A 19,356-nucleotide genomic window follows, 5' to 3' on the forward strand; every position below is an offset into this window, starting at 1 on the left:
TTGGGTTACTTGAGATATATATATATATATATATATATATATATATATATATATATATATATATGAAGAAGTAGATTAGGATATTTTAAGTTCTCTCTTTTTCAAGAATATACTCATGCTTTCCTATTCTCTCTTCATGGCAGAATAACGATGTTATCAGGGTGTTGGCCTGTCATATTGCAGGGGTAACACAGAGTATGAAGATTCTGTTAATCTGAAAGGAAGCACATGAAACAGATACAACTGATGAGATAGTAAAGGAATTACATAATAAAATACTTCATGTATTACATTGTCATAAAAATGCATCATCCACATTGAAATCCTATGATGAAACAGAATAAATTGGTACTGCTACCATTTCTAATGGGGACAGAATTGACATTTATACTGTTGCATGTTGATCAGAAGTATACTGTTTAAAGCTTCTAAAGTGTTTCGTCTGCCTGTAAAAGAAGAGAGATATTCCATGTCTCAATAGAAAAAATATCATTCCAAAGAATTATTACGATTCATGTCATAAAAATGTTCTCAGTACTAGTTGAGTGTTTGAACTGTTTATTATGATCCCATCAGTTCAGTGGTCTGAAAGCAGTTAAACTTTTATAGTGCTAAATGATACTGTCCTTTAACTTGTACAGGGTGGTGCAGATAGAAGTAGCCTGTGTAAGTGTAAATGAAATGCAATGAAATTACAGATACGAAGAGCTCAAATTGTTTTACCATTTATTTACAACGAAAAATACAGTGAAAAATACAAGACGTATTCGGAAAGTAAGGTCCACGATTTGGCGTGAAATTGGAACCACTGTGAAAATTTGATGGAACCTTGCACAGATGTGTTTGGCAGTTTCCTTTAGTGTGCCTGTCAATAACTTCACTTCCTCTTTCCAGTTCAGAGCACAAAGTGATCACATAGAAATGCCTAAAGCAGCAGTGTCTCCCACCAAGTACATTGACCTGGTGAGAGATTTTTGCCTGAAGCTACGCAGCCCACATAACGTAAATGTCATGTGTTTCTTGTTTCAAAACAATTCTCAGCTGCATTTTGCAGGGGAAATAAAGACACTCCTGCAACATTTTCAATGGAAAGTGTTTGATCACTCACAATAGAGCCCTTAATTGGCTCCCTCCGATGTTCATCTCTGCACCACGTGAACCGCTGGCTTCGAAGACAACAGTATGTCTGAGCGCCGACTATTAGAGAGCTAGCTGGAAGGTGTGATAACTGTTGTGAATAAAAAATTTTTTGTTTTCACTGTGGTTTCCGTTTTGTGACTGATCGGACCTTACTTTGCCAACATTCCTCGTATATGCATAGAAAATGTTAAGTGAACCCGCCTCCCTGCAACATCAGTACACAGTTGTGCATATCTAAGCATATTCAAGTACACCTGGCCTAAAGTTTGGATATTGATGGCAGCAAATTCGTGGTTGATGTTGCCTTATTTATTGTATTGTTTTTGTTTCATAGACTTTTTTGCTCTACGTGTCCCTGCAGCAAAAATCGTATGTTATTAGATCTGGCGATCATGGTGCTCATAAGTGTTTGCTTACAGTTCTTTCCTCAGGGAAGACATTGTGGACTCGTTCCAGGGATACCAGAAACATGTGGCATGTTGCCCCACCATGCTGGAAGAAGCAGTACTGTCCTTTCAAATTCAATGAGTTGAGCACAGAAAGTATCAGAGATTTCCATGTTTGCAACTGTGTCGAGGGTAGTGTCAAAAAATATTGGTCCAAATATGTGCGTTACTGTTATGCCACAGCAAATTGCCGATTTCTTCATCGTGAAGTGGTTGCTGATATACAGTGTTAAGGGTCATCGTTGCCCAGTACCTTGCGTTCTGTGAATTGATGTCACTGGAAAGATGAAACCTTGCTTATCATTCATGATGTAATGGAAATGGTCTAACAAACCAATCGTGTGCCGTAATCTACACATTTCTGACTGTAATCCACCCCGTAATTGCTCCACAACCCTCACACAATACAGCTTCAAATTAAGGCTTTTCAATATATATTGGCAACTCCTCCTACTTACGTTTGTCTGTTGAGCCTGTTTACCTGTAGACTTCTTTAGGCCCTGAATAATTCTTTGGCGAACTCTGAAATAACTTCAGTTTGTGTGAACTGAAGGAATTCTTTGTTGTTTTAAATTTTGCACAGATCCGTAGGTGCACCACAGACTCAGTATTGTTCTCTTTGCTGGTAGTCTTCTGTCTGGATACCTGACCCCGAAAATTTCGTGAGATTCCTTGATCAAACTTGTTTTCACATATGCTTCTGCAACATCACTTCTTTCTGCTGTGAGAAAATCATTTTGCAGGCCACAAAGAGACAAATCTAATTTCATTGATGAGATAAACTGATTGCTGGCAGAAGAATGCTAACATCCCATTATTGCATAAAACCGTCCATGGTTGTAACCGTTTATTCTATTTCAGAAGTTAAAATATCACATTCAAAGGGGAGGTGGGCCTACTTTTAAACTGCACCCCTGTGTACTTCTGAGTTTATGAAAGGTTTTGTTAAATACGTATCATTTCCATAAAGGTACTGTGTTTGCAGCAGTGGGCACCAAAAACATATTAATTAAAATCTATCCTACTCAATGTATGACGTGACTTAATTAGAATAAAACATTATTTATAAGCACAAATAGAATGTAAAAAATGACATATGTATTTGTTTCATTGTAGAAAAGTGTCAGAACTCTTAAGTAATCAGCAGCTGTATATTTGATAAAGGACATTAAAGGTGACATGACTAAAATAAAGGGCAGATCTTTGGGGGTTAATGCTGGAAATTACTAAACATCATTTAATCCCAATAGTTATCTTCAGTCTCATTAGTGCTGATAAAATTTGTCTGTCCTTAATAATGTTTCGGTCATTGGCAAAAACATTTTTCTTGATTTATGAAAAACCTTATAATTTGAGTAGTCAGCTTTGTAGCAAGAGTGCAATGTGTGTACATAACAGAAAATAATTTGTGTATTATGGTGCTGCAAATTAGTGCTTAATGGAAGAAAGTTCATCATTCCATTACATTGCCCCAAATGCTTGCAGCTTCATTTGCAGATGGAGCATTGTTCATAATTACTCCACTGAATAGTTCAAATTTCCTTAATTGGTTTTTGATTTATGTATTCATATTTCACACTCATTTACTTACACTGGCCACTTTTGATTCAGGCTGGAGACAGATATATTGCCTCTCATGAGTGCACTACTGGTGCTAATTGTATTACTTCCTATGATACCTGCACTGCTTGGGCCTCATCTCCAGGACATATTCGAAGTATTCAGGGTATATATTGAGTTATGTTTTTGCTTACATGTGCACACTTGCATGCTTGGTCTCTTTTATGGTATATATGTATAAATCTAGTATGTGTTTATAACAGGTTTTTATTTACGAAGGTTTACCTCATATCTCTGAGGCAGGTATAGATATGATGGCTAAACAAACCAAAAAGAATTTTCATTTTTTGGAAATAAGTGGTTGTTGTATAGGTAGCAGACTGCAGTTGGAAATGAAGTTGCCTAAATATTCACGCTTTGTATACACGTCACCATAATGTTGGTATCAGCTGAGTAGAATGCAGGCCTGCTGTCTGGTGTACTCATACAATGATGTGTTTGTACTCTGCAGTAATAAGTAAAGTTTTGTTGACATGGTGTTTCATTTAGGCTTGTGGAAGGGAAAAAATAACGTTTGAATGGATTTTGTACAGAGAAAAGCGCTTCAACAGTTATGATAAACAGTCTATAGCATCAAATAAAAAACTGTAAATGCCTATAAAAATCTGTCGCGTATGTGTGTATTGGAATTGTTACTCAATTTAAGAGTTGCCCTTCCCTCTGCTACCTATACTAAATATGTAATTAATACACTGTCTTCATATTTCATATAATTTACATGAAGTACTCTTTGTTTTATAATTCCAAGTATTCTGACTGGGAAATAATGTGCATTGAATCATAGCAGCTTTGTGCACACCTGAGCATATGTTGTATGTGCTTTCATTAAAGTACTGTAGTGTTCACAACCATCCTGTGGGTAACTGTCACTGTGCATCTAAGTTTTAAATAATCCTTTGTGACAGTTAGTCGCAACGAGCAGTATATACGATCCACATTACCTCATTTGTGACTGGAAATACACCCTGCTCCATTGAACTGTACAGAGAATGTAGTTTTATTTTTATTTCAACGAAACTGACTATTGTTTGTAGTAATTTTCTGTAGTGAGAAGATTGTCAAGAAAGAGGTTTCTGATAAAAAAACTGTAAACTATGCAAAGTGTGTGTGCTGCAGTTTGGCACTTCACCAGATGTACTGCAAACAAGCTTTCTTCACTTATTTTGATGATGGTCATTATATATTTCACACTCAAGGTGTGGTTTTTGGAATTACAGTGCAGGAATTGAAATGCATTTATGAATAGAAAACTTGTTGTAGATATTGTGTGTGGAATTCTGTATGAACTGAAATGTGACTGTATTGTATGAAGATTTTTTTGCTTCTGTGCTGTCGCTTGCTATGGTTATGTTTATACATTGTGAGAATCAGATATCTGCAAAATGCAGGCAGTCACCTTCAAATGTTTGATATGTCACCTCTTTTGAATGGAACATCAGTTTTGGCATAAATAACAGCTCCTCTTGTCTGCGGTGGACATCTTGCATTGAAATTGGGTAAAATACACCCTACAAAGGATACTTAACATTTCTTCATTAAGTAAATTATGCTCTGAGGTACAAATAATATCATAGTGAAGATAGTAATGTGTAATTTCCCAGGCCTGTAGTATCAGCAAGTGCTGGTCGCTATTGTGATGAACAGTGCCGGTTTCCTAGCATCTGGGTAATGGAGACTTCTCCTGCCGAGAGATAACTCTCCACCTTGGCTTAATGTAGCTAAAGGGTGTTACCTTCTGTTTCAACCTGGTGGCTTTAAAAGACAAATGTTTCCCACAGGATGGCTTGCACTTGTTATAATACCCTATCGGTAACACACTCTTGGAAGTATCAGCAGGCAGCATTACTTTATCGTAGTACTAGGAGCACTAACAGGAAGTGGCCAATCACAGTGCCTACTTGCTGCTCTGGTGGGCGTGCCTACTTGCTGCTCTGGCTGTAGATTGCCCCCAAAGGCCTGTATGTTGAAGCAACTTCAAGCAGATGAATTGGAATTGTTGGTCGGCAGCCTTGGTAAGATAAGAAGGCAAATTTTAGTTGGTCACTTGATTTGGGGGAGGGGACCAAACAGCGAGGTCATCGGTCCCAGTGGATTAGGAAAGGATGGGGGAAAAAGTCGGCCGTACCCTTTCAAAGGAACCATCCCAGCATTTAGGGAAATCACGGAAAATCTAAATCAAGATGGCCGGAAATGTGTTTGAACAGTTGTCCTCCAGAATCAATCCAATGTGGTAATCGCTGCGCCACTTCGCTCCGTGACAAATTTTAAGCTCAGATGTATTTCAGAAATTGGTAGTCAGGGATCAGAAAAATGGTTTGTTCTTGTGGCGACTGTTGCTGTTTAACGAATGTACATGACGGCTTGGAAAGAGGCCACCTAACAGAGCAAGGAGTAGCTAGGCTAGCTGGAGGTGTAGCCTTACTTATGAAGCAGACTTGATGAGGTATTAGAAGATAATAAATTGCATTTTTCTCCAATGGAAATTTGAAGTATGCAGTTCTTCCGTATGTCTTTACCCTCTTCAACTTTAGACTGTGATAGTGTACTGATTATAAATGAGATTGTAGAATTCTATTGGTAAGGGTGTAGTAACTGACGTTGGTGTTCTTTGTCCAGTCCAGTGACTGGATTGTTGAGTTTTATGAAACTGGTCATATGGCTGCAGGGCACTGATAAGGAGTGTAGAAGAAGTGACTTTCAATCCTGTCTCATGGATTGATGTGAGGCTAGTGACCCTTATTTTGTTTGATAACATACATGTAGTGGGCATAAACTTTTTCCAGTACTGCTAACAAAGGTTTCAGAGGAAGTCAATGGAGCAAAATGTGCATGATTTGTCGTGTACAGCACAGTGAGTTTGCAGACTCTGGCTGTGGCCACGAACTGGACTTCATCAGATCTATGAAAGCTCAGACGAGGATGAGAAGGAATGTATTAAGATCTGTTAGTGTCATATCTACTTTACCTTTAATCCCCCAAAAATTTTGATGAAATAAGCTTATTGATCCTTCTGATCTATGCTCTCATTTACTGAACCAACTTCCAGCGTTATAGGAACCTTCAAAAAATTTTGGCACTTCTCTACATTATTACAGGAATTTGGCCTTGGCTGAGTCCAGAACCACCTATATACTGTCACTTACAAGCTTAACCAACTCCTTCCACAGGAAATGCAGACCCACATTTCACCTCCACCTCCCCCCAGTCACTTCTCACTGCCCCTCTCCTCCCCTCAAGTAGAATCTCTACATTATTACAGGAATTTGGCCTTGGCTGAGTCCAGAACCACCTATATACTGTCACTTACAAGCTTAACCAACTCCTTCCACAGGAAATGCAGACCCACATTTCCCCTCCACCTCCCCCCAGTCACTTCTCACTGCCCCTCTCCTCCCCTCAAGTAGAATAGTGTTTTCCTTTCCAGGCTTGAAGTTGTGGTAGAAGTGATCCTTTAAGAAAGACATGAATTTAACTATGTCTGGGATTTCAGTATCAGTTTTTTTGACTGATTCTCCAGAAAAAAGGATTTTGATGTACTTACTTGAATCTTACAACCTAGTGAAGACAATGTAATACCAGCAAGAGTTCAGTAAGGTAAAAGTACAGTCAGACAGTATCTTCATAGGTTGTTCGCTTGCTGGCAGTGTGGGGAAAAAGTAACGGCCTGTCAAATCATGATGAATAAATGGTAATACTGAAAGAAATCAAAGTACTTCCATCCCAAAGTAATAACTCAAAGATTCAGAGATGATAATCAACTTGCAATACAGAAATTTACAAACAATCTTGAAAGGCAAACTTATCAAAAAGACAGCCAGCTTGAGTGACTAAAATATAATACATTTGTAGAAACATTTATTTCTTCTTCGATAGCTCTTTCCCTTTATTTGCAGTACTAATGAGCTGCCGTCAGGAGCTCAGCATTGTTTTGCTGGGTACGAGCTTGGTGACCCCAGGGTTCATGAGCTGGGGACTGGTAAGCGTTGCAAATCCCCTGTCAACGTAAGCTCTGTGTATGCTTCAGTGACCACCACACGGCGTGGCGGTGGAACGTTGTGTGTCTCAGGAAATGGGGATCTTGGCTTGACCGCCCAGCTTGCGAGGACAGGATAAACCTCAAAAAAAAAAAAAAAAAAAAAAAACAAACCCTCAATCTCAAGGTGTGGTGTGCACTGATGGGATGCACGGCTGTCGCGGTGGAACAGTCGTTAGTGGGCAACCTCTGGGGAACCTGCTGCACCTCAGTTGTATAAGGCTTACTCAGGCACGTGGGGCTCTGTCTGAGTGGACCCTTATTTTCCTAGCTGCTCATGGGACCGAGATGGAACCCTCGAAATTATCATCTTCTCCTCATAGTGGGAAGGGTGTACCGCCTGGGAGTATTCACACCCATTCATCCAAAAGAATGAGAGAAGGTAGTCCTCTCGATAGTCAAAATACTTTGGACTGCAGTAACAGGGCTCGTGGAGTCATGAAAGTCATGAATAACATTGTTCCTGGTGATAAAGAGGAAGGAGGGGACATTTGAAAAAGTGTCCCGCTTTTATATCCATAAGGGTTTGGAAGGCATCGCTGGAACATTAAAATCTATAAATCGATTGCGTAATGGCTCATTGTCGGTTGAAACTAACAGGTCAAAGCGGGTAGATCTTCTTAAGAAATTGCAGAAACTGGGTGACCATGATATTGTTGAGATACACACCTCTCTCAACTCCCATAAGGGTGTTGTTATGTGCTGAGACATCATGGACATGGACATAGCAGAACTGAAGCAAGAATGGGCATCTTAGGGAATAGTTGATGTAGAGTAAAGAATGTGCAGCAATAGTGGAGCAATTGAAAAGACTGCCTATTTCATTGTCACATTTAATTCTCAGATGTTGCCTGAACATCTTTGGTGGGATTCCTTTGACTTAATGTTCGGCCTTACATTCCAAACCCTATGTGGTGCTATAAATGCCAACATTTTGGCCGTACAACCATGAGTTGTGGAGGTGAAGTGGTCTGCGGGAACTATGGAAAAGCCACTCAAGATACTGGGACTCATTGCCCATCTCCAGCAATCTGCATCAATCTGCATCAATTTCTCTGAGAACCACCCAGTCTGGAGCCAAGACTGCCCTGTTTTTGCTGAAGAACACAAAATACAGGAGATAGGTGACCAAGCAGATCCCCCATGTTGAAGCCAAAAAAGAATGTAAGGTGACGAAACCTCCTATCTTTGCGACCTCATATTTTTCCATGGTGCTGAAACATATTCCCAAGACGGACACTTCGACCAGATGACGCCTAGTGTGCCTATATCCACCACAAGCACCTGTACATGCACATGTACAAGATGATCAGAGTGCCTCTCAATGCCCCCTTTACCCCCCTCATCCTCGAAGGGGCAGGATGCAGGGAAAGGCTTACGACGTTCAGGTCAAAAGCTGTCCCAAGTGCCATCAGACATTATTCTTTTCCATCTGACTGTTGAGGAGGATATCATGGAGATAGATGCCTTGGATCCAGGCAGCCCCTCCACTCCCCCTCTCTCTTCAAGTGCTTCATCTCTCCAGTGCAAAGATAGGAGTAAATTAAAACAGCACTGATGACATGGCTTCCATACTACAGTGGAACATGAATGGGTTCAGGACTCATGTGGAGGAACTGTTTACAAGAAACATACGAGGGCTATCCACAAAGTACATTACATTTTGGAATTAAAAATAAATAAAGTATTGGAATATTTTTTTATTATATACAGATGAAAGCCACACTTAAATACTACTTTTCTACGTAGTTGCCATTTAAATTAAGGCACTTATCGTAGCGATGGACGAGCTTGGAAATTACTTTGTCGTAAAATTTGGCCGCCTGCGCCTTCAACCACGTGGTTACCTCTTCTTGAAGCTGTGCCCCGTCATCAAAACGCTGCATAGCCAACCACTTCTTCATTGCTGGGAATAAGTGGAAGTCGCTCGGTGCCAGCTCGGGACTGTACGGTGGATGAGGAAACGACTCCCACTTAAAAGATTCGAGAACTTCACGAGTGGCATTTGCCATGTGGGCCCGGGCGTTGTCGTGAATCAGCAAGATCTTTGAGCCCAACTTTCCCCTGCGCTTGTTTTGTATTGCTCTTCTGAGGTTGTGCAGTTTGGCAATACCTTTGAGAGTTTATTGTAGTGCCTCTCTCCTGGAAATCCACAAAAATCACACCTTTTCTGTCCCAAAAGACAGTCGCCATCACCTTCCTTGCCGTCATTGTCTGCATGCATTTCTTGGGTTTTTGGGGGGAATTTGTGTGCCCCCACTCCATTGACTGCAATTTTGTCTCACAGTTCACATGCTTAACCCATGTTTCATCACCAGTAACAATGCGATCGAGTAATGAGTCGCCATCTTTCTCGTAAGCATCCAAAAACGTTAACACTGCAGCCATTTGCTGATTTTTGTGAATCTCTGTCAAGATTTTTGGTATCCATCTTGCACAAAACTTGTGGTAACCAAGCTTTTTGGTAATGATTTCGTGCAACAAACTTCGTGAAATTTGTGGAAAACTCATAGAGAGTTCCGTTATTGTGAAATTACGATTTTCACGGACCGCGGCATCGACTTTTTCAATAAGTTCGGCAGTCACTATGCTGGGTCTTCCACTTCGCTCTTCGTCGTGAACATTAGTTTGGCCATTTTTAAATTTTATGACCCATTGACGCACTCCACCTTCAGTGATTATGTTGTCCCCATACACCTCACAAAGCTGCCGATAGATTTCTATCGGTGTACAGTTTTTTGCAGTCAGAAACCATATTACAGCACGCACTTCACACTTCGTGGCATTTTCAATTAACGCTGACATTTCAAACTGTCACAGTAACTCAACGGAGTACAGCGTGAACCTCTCACTAGCATGGCAGGATGCCTACTGAGCGGCGGAATGCCATGACACCAAGATGGCCGCGCTAGCCCCGCCCCTAACGGACACAAACGAAAACGTAATGTACTTTGTGGATAGCCCTTGTATTTTAAAGATACAGATGTCCCTGTGCTGCAGGGATATATGCTATAGCACAAAGATGATCTATCGGGGGAAAGGGCCGAGGGAGGTGTCACAGTATTTGTCACTAATATGCACCACTCCTCTGTACTTCCCTTAGCTACTGACCTGCAAGCAGTTGCAGTTCAAATTCATGTATGTCAAAGGATCACTGTTTGTTCATTGTATTTACCTCCGCAAGATGCACTAGACTCTGAGACTTTCATGGATCTAATCATACATCTCTTGTGACCATTCCTCCTCCTGGGAGAGTTCAGTGCCCATCATGTCCTTTGGGGCTCGACCAATATTTGCCCTTGGGGTTGGGTTTTGGAGGCCCTCATGATGTCTCACGAGTTGTGCATCCTCAACACGGATACTCACACACATTTCTCTACTGCTACTGGGTCATTCACAGCCATCAACCTTTCTTTGTTCTCCCACCCTCGCCGACACTCTTCAGTGGGAGGTCATTGACGACCTTCATTCCAGTGACCATTTCCCAATCCGCCTTCACCTACTGAATGGCTCACCACCTGAAGTTATGCCCCCAAAATGGTCAACAGGGCCAAGTGGATGCGTTTCAGCCAACTGGCTGTGTTCGAACACTGCGACAGCATCCAAGGATGGGTGGACCACATAACACGAGCGATCCATCGTGCTGCTGACCCATCCATCCCACAGCCCTCAGGTCATCTTAGGAGCAACCAGTACCTTGACGGAGAGACGAGTGCTGTTCTTAGTCATTCTAAATGCTGACCGACAGCAGACAACCGTTAGAGCCTTTAGAGTCGTGAGGGCCAAGGCTCGATGCGTTGAGGAGGATAAGAAAAGATCATGGCAAGCGTTCCTAGACTCCATCAATCATTCCCCTTCTTCTATAAAAGTATGGGAAGCCATCTGCAGGATTTCTGGTAAATGCAGCTGTTTATGGATAGCAGCAGTGGTGAAACAGGGGTGCCTCCAAACAACACCCAGAGACATTGCTTAAACGCTGGCTGAACATTTTGCACAAACTACTGCCAATGAAAACCAGGCTCCGGCATTTTGTTGGTATCGTGTGACTGTAGATGGAAAAGTTGGACTTCAGGTCCAACAGTTGTGAGGCCTACAACTCCCCTTTCTTCATGTGGGAGCTCGAATCTGTACTGACTGAAACTTGACACTGCACCTAGTCACAACCAAATCTGGTACTGCCAGTGGCACCAAAGAAAATCCTCCTCATATGTTTTAATCTAGTATGGCAGACAGGCTACTTCCCCAACTCATGGAGGGAGGCAGTTCTGATCCCTCTCTTCAAACCAGGAAAGGACTGCACATGTCACAGTAGTTATTGGAGTATCGCACAAACGAACTGTGTACGAAAGACCCTGGAGCGAATGGTTAACCATTGTCTGGTCTGGTTGTTAAGAGACCAGGCAACACCTTACCGACATCAGTGTGGATTCTGAAGATTTCGGTCCACTATCGACATTCTGACCCTCCTAGAGGTGGTTATTCAGCAGACTTTCCTCCATAAGCATCACTGTATTGGCATATTATTTGGTACAAGCGAGGTATAAGATACTACTTGGAGACACTGTGTCCTCGCACAACTGCATCAATGGGGCTTTCGTGGCCACCTCCCCATCTTTTACAGTCTTCCCTTTCTCAGCAGTTTTTTAAGACCCGATTTAGTGACAGGCTGTCTGATCGATTTGAGCAGGAGAATGGCTTTCCTCAGGGCAGTGTTTAAAGTGTTACCCTCTTTGCCATAGCCATCAACAGTATCACATCTGTGGTAAGGAGTGCTGTCCAGTGCTCCTTATTTGTAGACGATTTTGCTGTTTTCTGTCCTTCCTCAGTGTTGCAATGGTGAGCCGTCAGTTGCAACTTACAGTGCAGAGGTTAGAGGAGTGGGCTGCAAAGATGGGTTTCCAGTTTTTTGCAGAAAAGTGTGTGTGTGTGTGTGTGTGTGTGTGTGTGTGTGTGTGTGTGTGTGTGTGTGTGTGTTCATTTTAATCGTTCTTGTCACCTTTTTAATTTGCCTGCATTGAATATGGGGGACACCATCCTACATTTCAGAGATACAGTGTGTTTTCTGGGCCTCATTTTTGACTTCAGATTGTCGTGGTTGCCACACCTGCGAGACCTGAAAGCAAGAACCCTGAAGGCACTGAACATCAGGTGCCTTAGCCACAGGTCTTGGGGACTGGACAGGGCACATCTCCTTCAGTTTTATCAGGCTTTTGTGTGTTCGCAGCTGGTCTTTGGTTGTATGGTGTATAGTCAGCGAGGCCCTCTTACTTGTGGATCATTGACACTGTCCAACTTGAGGTGATTTGGCTGGCCACAGGTGCTTGTCGGACCAGTCCCATACCTAGCATCTGTGTTGAGGCAGGGCAACTGCCACTTAACTATCTGGTGCCAGCTCCTCATGGTGCTTCAGGTGTGCAAGTTCCTTGCAGCTCCAACTTCACCTTCACACCATACTCTTGCTTGTCTACCTCTGTATCGCCTTTTTTCCAACCGTCCACGAGGCATGACACCATTTGGAATCCTTGTGCAGCATGTGCTTGAGTCACTCGCCGTGGAGCCAGTACAACCCCAAAGTTTTAACTGCCTGCCACTGTGGTTACTGGAGAGGCCCAGAGTGATTTTAGATTTGGTGTGATACAGGAGGGATAACACTCCTGCTTCCATTTTTAATGCAATATCCTCTGACATTTTGTCTGAGTACCACGCCATGTAGCTGTTTTTACAGGTGGGTTAAAGCAGGGGGGGGGGGGGGGGACTATTGGTTGCTCTTTCATTTTCTCAGATCATGTCCTCAAGTTCAGACTGCCTTCACAATTTACCACCTTCGTTGCAGACTTATATGCGAACTTGCGAGCACTAGAGCAGATGAGATGTTCTCCCTGTGTTAGATTTCTCGTCTGATCAGATTCTCTGAGCACCTTTTACTCTCTTCAATGTTTGAACCCAGCAGATACAGTAATCCCGGATGCCACCCTACAACTACAATGACGAGGGAAGTAGGTGTCTTTCTGCTGGGTACCTGGGCACATTGGAATTGCGGGGAATGAAAGGGCGGATCAAGCAACCAAGGAGGCGTGTAGTGATACTCTGGTATTTCAATGTGATATCCCCCTACGTGCTATCACCTCGCTGTTGAGATACAAAGTCATATGTTGATGGGAAGACGAGTGGCTGGCAGTGACAGATAACAAGCTTGGTGTGATCAAGCCCACAATTTGGCTGTTGAGTACTTTCTTCCAGTCACATCGGAGAGACAAGGTCCTTCTTACTCGTCTTCGCATAGGCCACATGACATGTGGATTCTTATTATGGCAAGAGGACCTTCCAATGTGTGGTGCTTGTGGCGTGCAGATCATGGTGCACCAAATTTTATTGTATGCATTTTATTTGCCAACCAATGGACTGTGGTAGATTAGCTGGTGGATCTGCCGTCTGTTTTATGTAATGATCAAACGAACGTGGTTAGAGTTTTAAAGTTTCATGAATTGTCCGACGTTTTTAACAAGGTTCTTAATGTGTCAAAGGGTGGCTGGCTCACCCTAGTTCTTGTAAGTGGTCAGCCAGTCACATGTGCCTCTGCATTTCTTTTAGTTCTTCTGTATTCTGTTTTCTCTCTGTTTTAATTTCTTGATTAGCTCTCTTCCCTCCTAATTGGTTTTAGTGTAAGTGAGAGTGTATGTGATACAGAGTGCTTGTGTGGTCATTTCGAGTGCATGTTCATCTCCACTTTCATTTGTTTTCATAAGTGTAAGGGTGCTGATGAGCTCGCCGTTGGGCAACCATCAAATTCTCTCTCTCTCTCTCTCTCTCTCTCTCTCTCTCTCTCTCTCTCTCTCTCTCTCTCTCTCTCTCTCTCTAATGAGCCAGCAGTTTGTGTAAGTAATTGAATTAGAATATCATGTAGGAAGAAATAACATCTGTATCATATGAAAAACATTCACAACCCAGTTGTAGAATTTCACTACAGACAATCCTTCAAAGGGCCGAAGAAAGTCATCAGGGAGGAAAAAAAAAGCTCATTACACCAAAAAGAGAGAACTTTCAGAACAAAATTAAAACTATATTATAAATTGTTGTGGCAGAATGTAGTTTCTCAGTATATAACCTCCCTTGCGCAGATATGGAACTGTTGGTAATTGATGAGTTACACAAGATATTAAATAACTTACTGTCAATAGTCAACACATTAAATTTATGCTCTGTTGGTGTAGGCAATTATGCAGAACCTTTAAAACTTGGCCTGTGGCGAGCATAGGGCCTTGAGCTATTGCAGTGTTACTTCCTTGATCTGTGCTGTAGTTTTACCCTGTACTGTTTCTCTGGCTTGGTCTCTGACAGATTCACTGCTGACAACCTAGCTTGCTTGTAGGACATCAGTTATGGCTTTTTCCACTTTGTTTCTTTATTTCACATTTGTGATCAGTTAACTCCTGTTTGGTCTCCATGTGTGTGTTGACCTCCACCTTTCCAAATTTTTTTACAGGGGAAGCTTGCCAGTCCATGTGGGGGATCACACTATTGATGAGAGTTGCCACTTCCTTGTGTGTGCCTAGGAGTAGATATCTGTCTGTTTGGGGACACTGGGACTATGGACTGTAGCCACCAAACCAGATGGCCATAGCTCTGCCTGAGTAGTGCCCAAGGGGAGGACCCTCTTTTGGAGAAAGCAGCAGTGTGGCAGATATCTGACACCTAGAAAAGACCTAAGTTATCAGCTGGAGGCCGTAACACTCTGGCAATCTCTTCAAACTTTGATTCTTCAGTGCCAATTGTTATTACCCTAAGAACTTTGTTCTTGGCCCCACTATGAGAGGGAAGCTCAACTAAGCAAAAGGCAGAAACCTAAATCTCTGTTTCTGGTTTGCACTTAGATGAATGGAGGGTCCTTATTACTTAATAAGCCAATGTTGTTTGTGTATAATAGTGAAAGTGTATTTGGAGAAAAGTCTTCCCGTAGTAAAATACTGAGTGGTTCCATCTTTATTAAAATGGTGAATCCTGTCCAGTTTCAAGCATTAAAAAACCCTTGATGTGCCTGTTATCATATCATCCCATAAATGCCTGAAATGTGACAGGTTTAAATTTTCATTGGAACATAATGCTGCAGATGGATGAAGAGCTATGCTAACACTTCAAGAAATGATTGATCCATTTCGTATGTCATTTATGTTGAGGACCACCAGACAAAATGATTTATCCCAGAGTGTTCTTCCTTACTTTTGAGGGGACTTACTTCCTGATAGTCAAAATCACAGTTTACCTTTGTAGTGAGAAACTGTCAAAGAGAATTGGAAACAAAAAATACAAATTGCTGGAGATCACACTGTTGGACTTTGAACGTATGTTCATGGATGTTCCACCCTTACCGGTGACAATGATCTTAACCAGGACGCCCTTAACATGATAATTCATTGAGAATGCAATAGGTATTACTGTCGCCTACTGGAATATCCTTTTGGTTTGCACTCTGTGGTCCTCTTCAAGAAATGTATTTCACTGGTGACCATTCTCTAACCCTTTAAGGTTACCATGCCTTCTACTTGAACCTTGGCCCTGGAAGAATGGCTTGAGAGGTCTGTACATTGGTTTGCGCAGATATAATTGGTGAATGGATTCTGCAACATTCCACATTGGAAGCAGTAGCAGTGAGAGTGCAAATGACCCCAGCAATCACTGTTTGTAATGTTTGTTTACTCACAGGCAGGGCAGTCGAGATGGCCACCTTAATCCAACAATCCTCCCTGCCTATTTTGTGTGCATGCGTGTGCGTGTGCATGTGCGCGTGCGCACCCATTGCACATTCTTTTCGAAGACCCTGTCCTTTCTTTATCACCACTCGACAGACCCATTGGCATATTGGTGTCACCTGACAGCCAAGTAGCAGTTGTATACCTTCGCTGTCTCCTTCCCCTCTTCTGTCATTGATGAGGATTTGTGGGTTGTCTCCAACACAATTATCCTTGTCACAGGTGTTACAACCCTTTCTACATGCCCACTCAACTGGCAGCTTATGGTGGACCAAAGACATTGCGAGAGCTATTCAAAACCATTGAACAGTGCTACAGTGTCTCAAGTGACATCCTTCAGAGTGCTGTCACCACTTTTAAGTGGCTTTGCGTAAAGACTAACAACCTAATTAACACCATTAGAAGGAATACTGTCTCTTGGGAAACATATAGAGCTTCATTCAAGGTGTGAGTCAAATTATGTGGTCTACTGGAGAGCTCAAGATTTAAAACTGTTATGAATTCCTTGTTCATGATGGTATTCCTTCCAATGTGCTGATTCTTGCCAAACACTTCGTGACTGTGTCACCATTTTATCATCAGGCTACTCTTTGAACACTTAAGGCAAGTTAAAAACGTACCCTGTCTTTTACCCTTCCTTCCAACTGTAACCCTGTTTGGAAGGTAGGAGACAAGGTACTGGCAGAATTGAAGCTGTGAGGACGGATCACGAGTCATGCTTCGGTAGCTTAAATGGTAGAGCACTTGCCCATGAAAGGCAAAGGACCTGAGTTCGAGTCTTGATCTGGCACACAGTTTTAATCTGCCAGGAAGCTTCATATCAGTGCACACTCCGCTGCAGAGTAAAAATCTCATTTTCATAACCCTGTATTATGGAATGAACCTTTCACTGATTGGAATCTGCTTCATGCTTGTGAGTTGGCCCAGTCTCTGATATGAATCATAAACAGATGATCAAGCATCTAAATGTTACTCAGTTTCTGCCTGTCTTAAACTGTATTTGGCTGGAGGACGTTTTTCCTTCGACATGGAGAGAGAATGTCATCATCCTAATCTGTAAACCAAGCAAAAACCTAATGCCCATCTACAGCTACTGACCGATTAGTCTCACCAACAAGACTGGCAGACTGCTCGAAAGCTAAACAATGTGCCCACCAAACTGCTTGAAAGTTTGGTAGCCTGGCAATTGTGCTGGGTTCTCCAATTGTGAGACCTTTGATTCTTATTAGTGTGGTTGCTGGGAAGGGCCGACCGGAGTGGCTGTGCGGTGCTAGGCGCTACAGTCTGGAGCCGAGCGACCGCTACGGTCGCGGGTTCGAATCCTGCATCGGGCATGGATGTGTGTGATGTCCTTAGGTTAGTTAGGTTTAATTAGTTCTAAGTTCTAGGCGACTGATGACCTCAGAAGTTAAGTCGCATAGTGCTCAGAGCCATATTTTTTTGCTGGGAGGGACAATCTACAACAAATTATCTGGTTAGGTTAGATATAGCAGTCTGACAGGCATTTTCTTAAAGTCAGCATTTCATTCCAGTCTTTTATCTACATAAGGCATACACCCCACCACGTATGCCATCAAATGTTACTTGTCCTCCATGGCTGAACTTTCAGTGCTCCCCACTGATGTCAGGTTTTATCCCACCATCCATCTTGGATTGGAATTGGTATGTTGCTGAGCTACCCACGAGTCCCAAGCACAGCATCTGGCAGGGCTCCGTGCTGAGCTACCCGTGGGTCCAAGAGAATGGCATCTGCCAGGGCTCTGTGCTGAACTTTACTCTCTTCCTTATTGAAATGTATGGGGCTAGTGATCTCTGGTGTACAAGTGGTTTACCTGTGCTGTACAAAGTTGATGAGTTTTGCATTTGGTATAACTTCCAGTCTGTATCCTTGTCCGAACACTTGCTTGCAGGAGCCAGCAGTCTGCTTGGGTACCCAGCGTTTAGATGTGCACAATCCCGATTTTTGAGTAATCGCTGATAGAGCTGATGTGGCTGCTCAGTTTTCATCAACTAAAGACTGGCTTCATGAGAAAGTTTTAATACTGCCTGATTCCGCATCCACACCTTTTGATGTGCAGATTGTGCTACTCTACTTCTAACTGGACTGTGGTTTCCAGGTTTGTGGCTCAGTGGATCCTTCAGCTTTGAAATTAACAGTAAATCTTGGTTTGTCTCCTGCTGCACGCTGGGTCTGGGGTCCTATGACCATACCTCCTCTTCCAGTTGCCTTGGCCATCCGTTAATTGCTTTTAGATGCAGTTAGCCCTTGTTCTGCAGCATCTCATTTCACTTTTTAGGAGTAGCAGATGAGGCCTTAAGTATTCCTTATCCTTTATACTGGCTGCTCATGAAATAACAGTTGAACTGGTTAATATCTTCCACTAGTGGAGTGGATTCTAATCCTCTCTTTAATACTTGGACTATAATGAATTAGTGGTGGGACAGTTGTGGGAGCGACACCCCTGTCACATACTGAACACCTGCCATCACCCATCTACTGATCTGATTGTTTCTCTCACCTTATTTTACTGCTGGCAGTGGGACAGTTGTGGGAGCGACACCCCTGTCACATACTGAACACCTGCCATCACCCATCTATTGATCTGATTGTTTCTCTCACCTTATTTTACTGCTGGCAGTTCAACAGATGTTCATTACCTTTTTAGCCCTCTCACTTTTACTATTATTAGTCTCCTGATTAGATGGCATTATTTATTCTGCTACTGTCCTAGCACTTAATTGAATTGCAGGGCAGGTTTGAAGGGAAGTGAGTCACGTATGTGAGGTTTATGTTGCCACAGGTAAACACTCGAGGTGGACTCGCCTGCTGTCTGACCTGCATATACCCAACCAGTACACTTTTGACTGTCTAAATTATTTTCTCATCTCTGTCAAAATATTGCTTTCAGTACTCATATTTTAGCAATACTACTTACTATCATAATTCAATCAGATTTCTGGCTGACATCAATAATTCTGGATGGGCTACTTCTTGAACGAGAGACTGATCACCTCACTTTTTATTGCCTTAACCTACCAAAATTAAATTACTAAAGAGTAAATACTCCTGTGGATTTGATGAATTATCAGGTAGTTATGAAGATCAGTGCATCATATTAGTTTTGTACTTGGTTATCTGTGCAATGTCTCTTCCTGATGTGGTCTGTTTTCTGATGGACCTAAAGTGGTACAACTGTGTAAGTAGCACAAGCTTTGTTGTACAACATAGTGAGTTAGCTTTCGTTGTTCCAAAATTATAGGCTCTACTATAAAGATCATAGATGACTTTCTTATATGAAGTAATTTTAGTTTGCAGGTTGTTTCTAATAGTCAATTCAATGAAATATGGGCACAGATGATCCTATTTTCA

The 19,356-nt window shown here is 42.2% G+C and overlaps 1 protein-coding gene across 1 annotated transcript in view; it reads left to right on the top strand.

Annotated features, from left to right (window-relative positions):
* Window positions 1-19,356, top strand: part of LOC124795679 (hamartin) — a 236,520-nt gene that overhangs the window by 33,292 nt on the left and 183,872 nt on the right. Inside the window, exon 5 of the mRNA XM_047259760.1 lies at window positions 3,200-3,311. Coding sequence (XP_047115716.1) covers window positions 3,200-3,311 — 112 coding nt within the window. The remainder of the gene's footprint in view (window positions 1-3,199; window positions 3,312-19,356) is intronic.

The sequence above is a fragment of the Schistocerca piceifrons genome, chromosome 4 (genome assembly GCF_021461385.2).
Source record: "Schistocerca piceifrons isolate TAMUIC-IGC-003096 chromosome 4, iqSchPice1.1, whole genome shotgun sequence".
NCBI classification, from domain to species: domain Eukaryota; kingdom Metazoa; phylum Arthropoda; class Insecta; order Orthoptera; family Acrididae; genus Schistocerca; species Schistocerca piceifrons.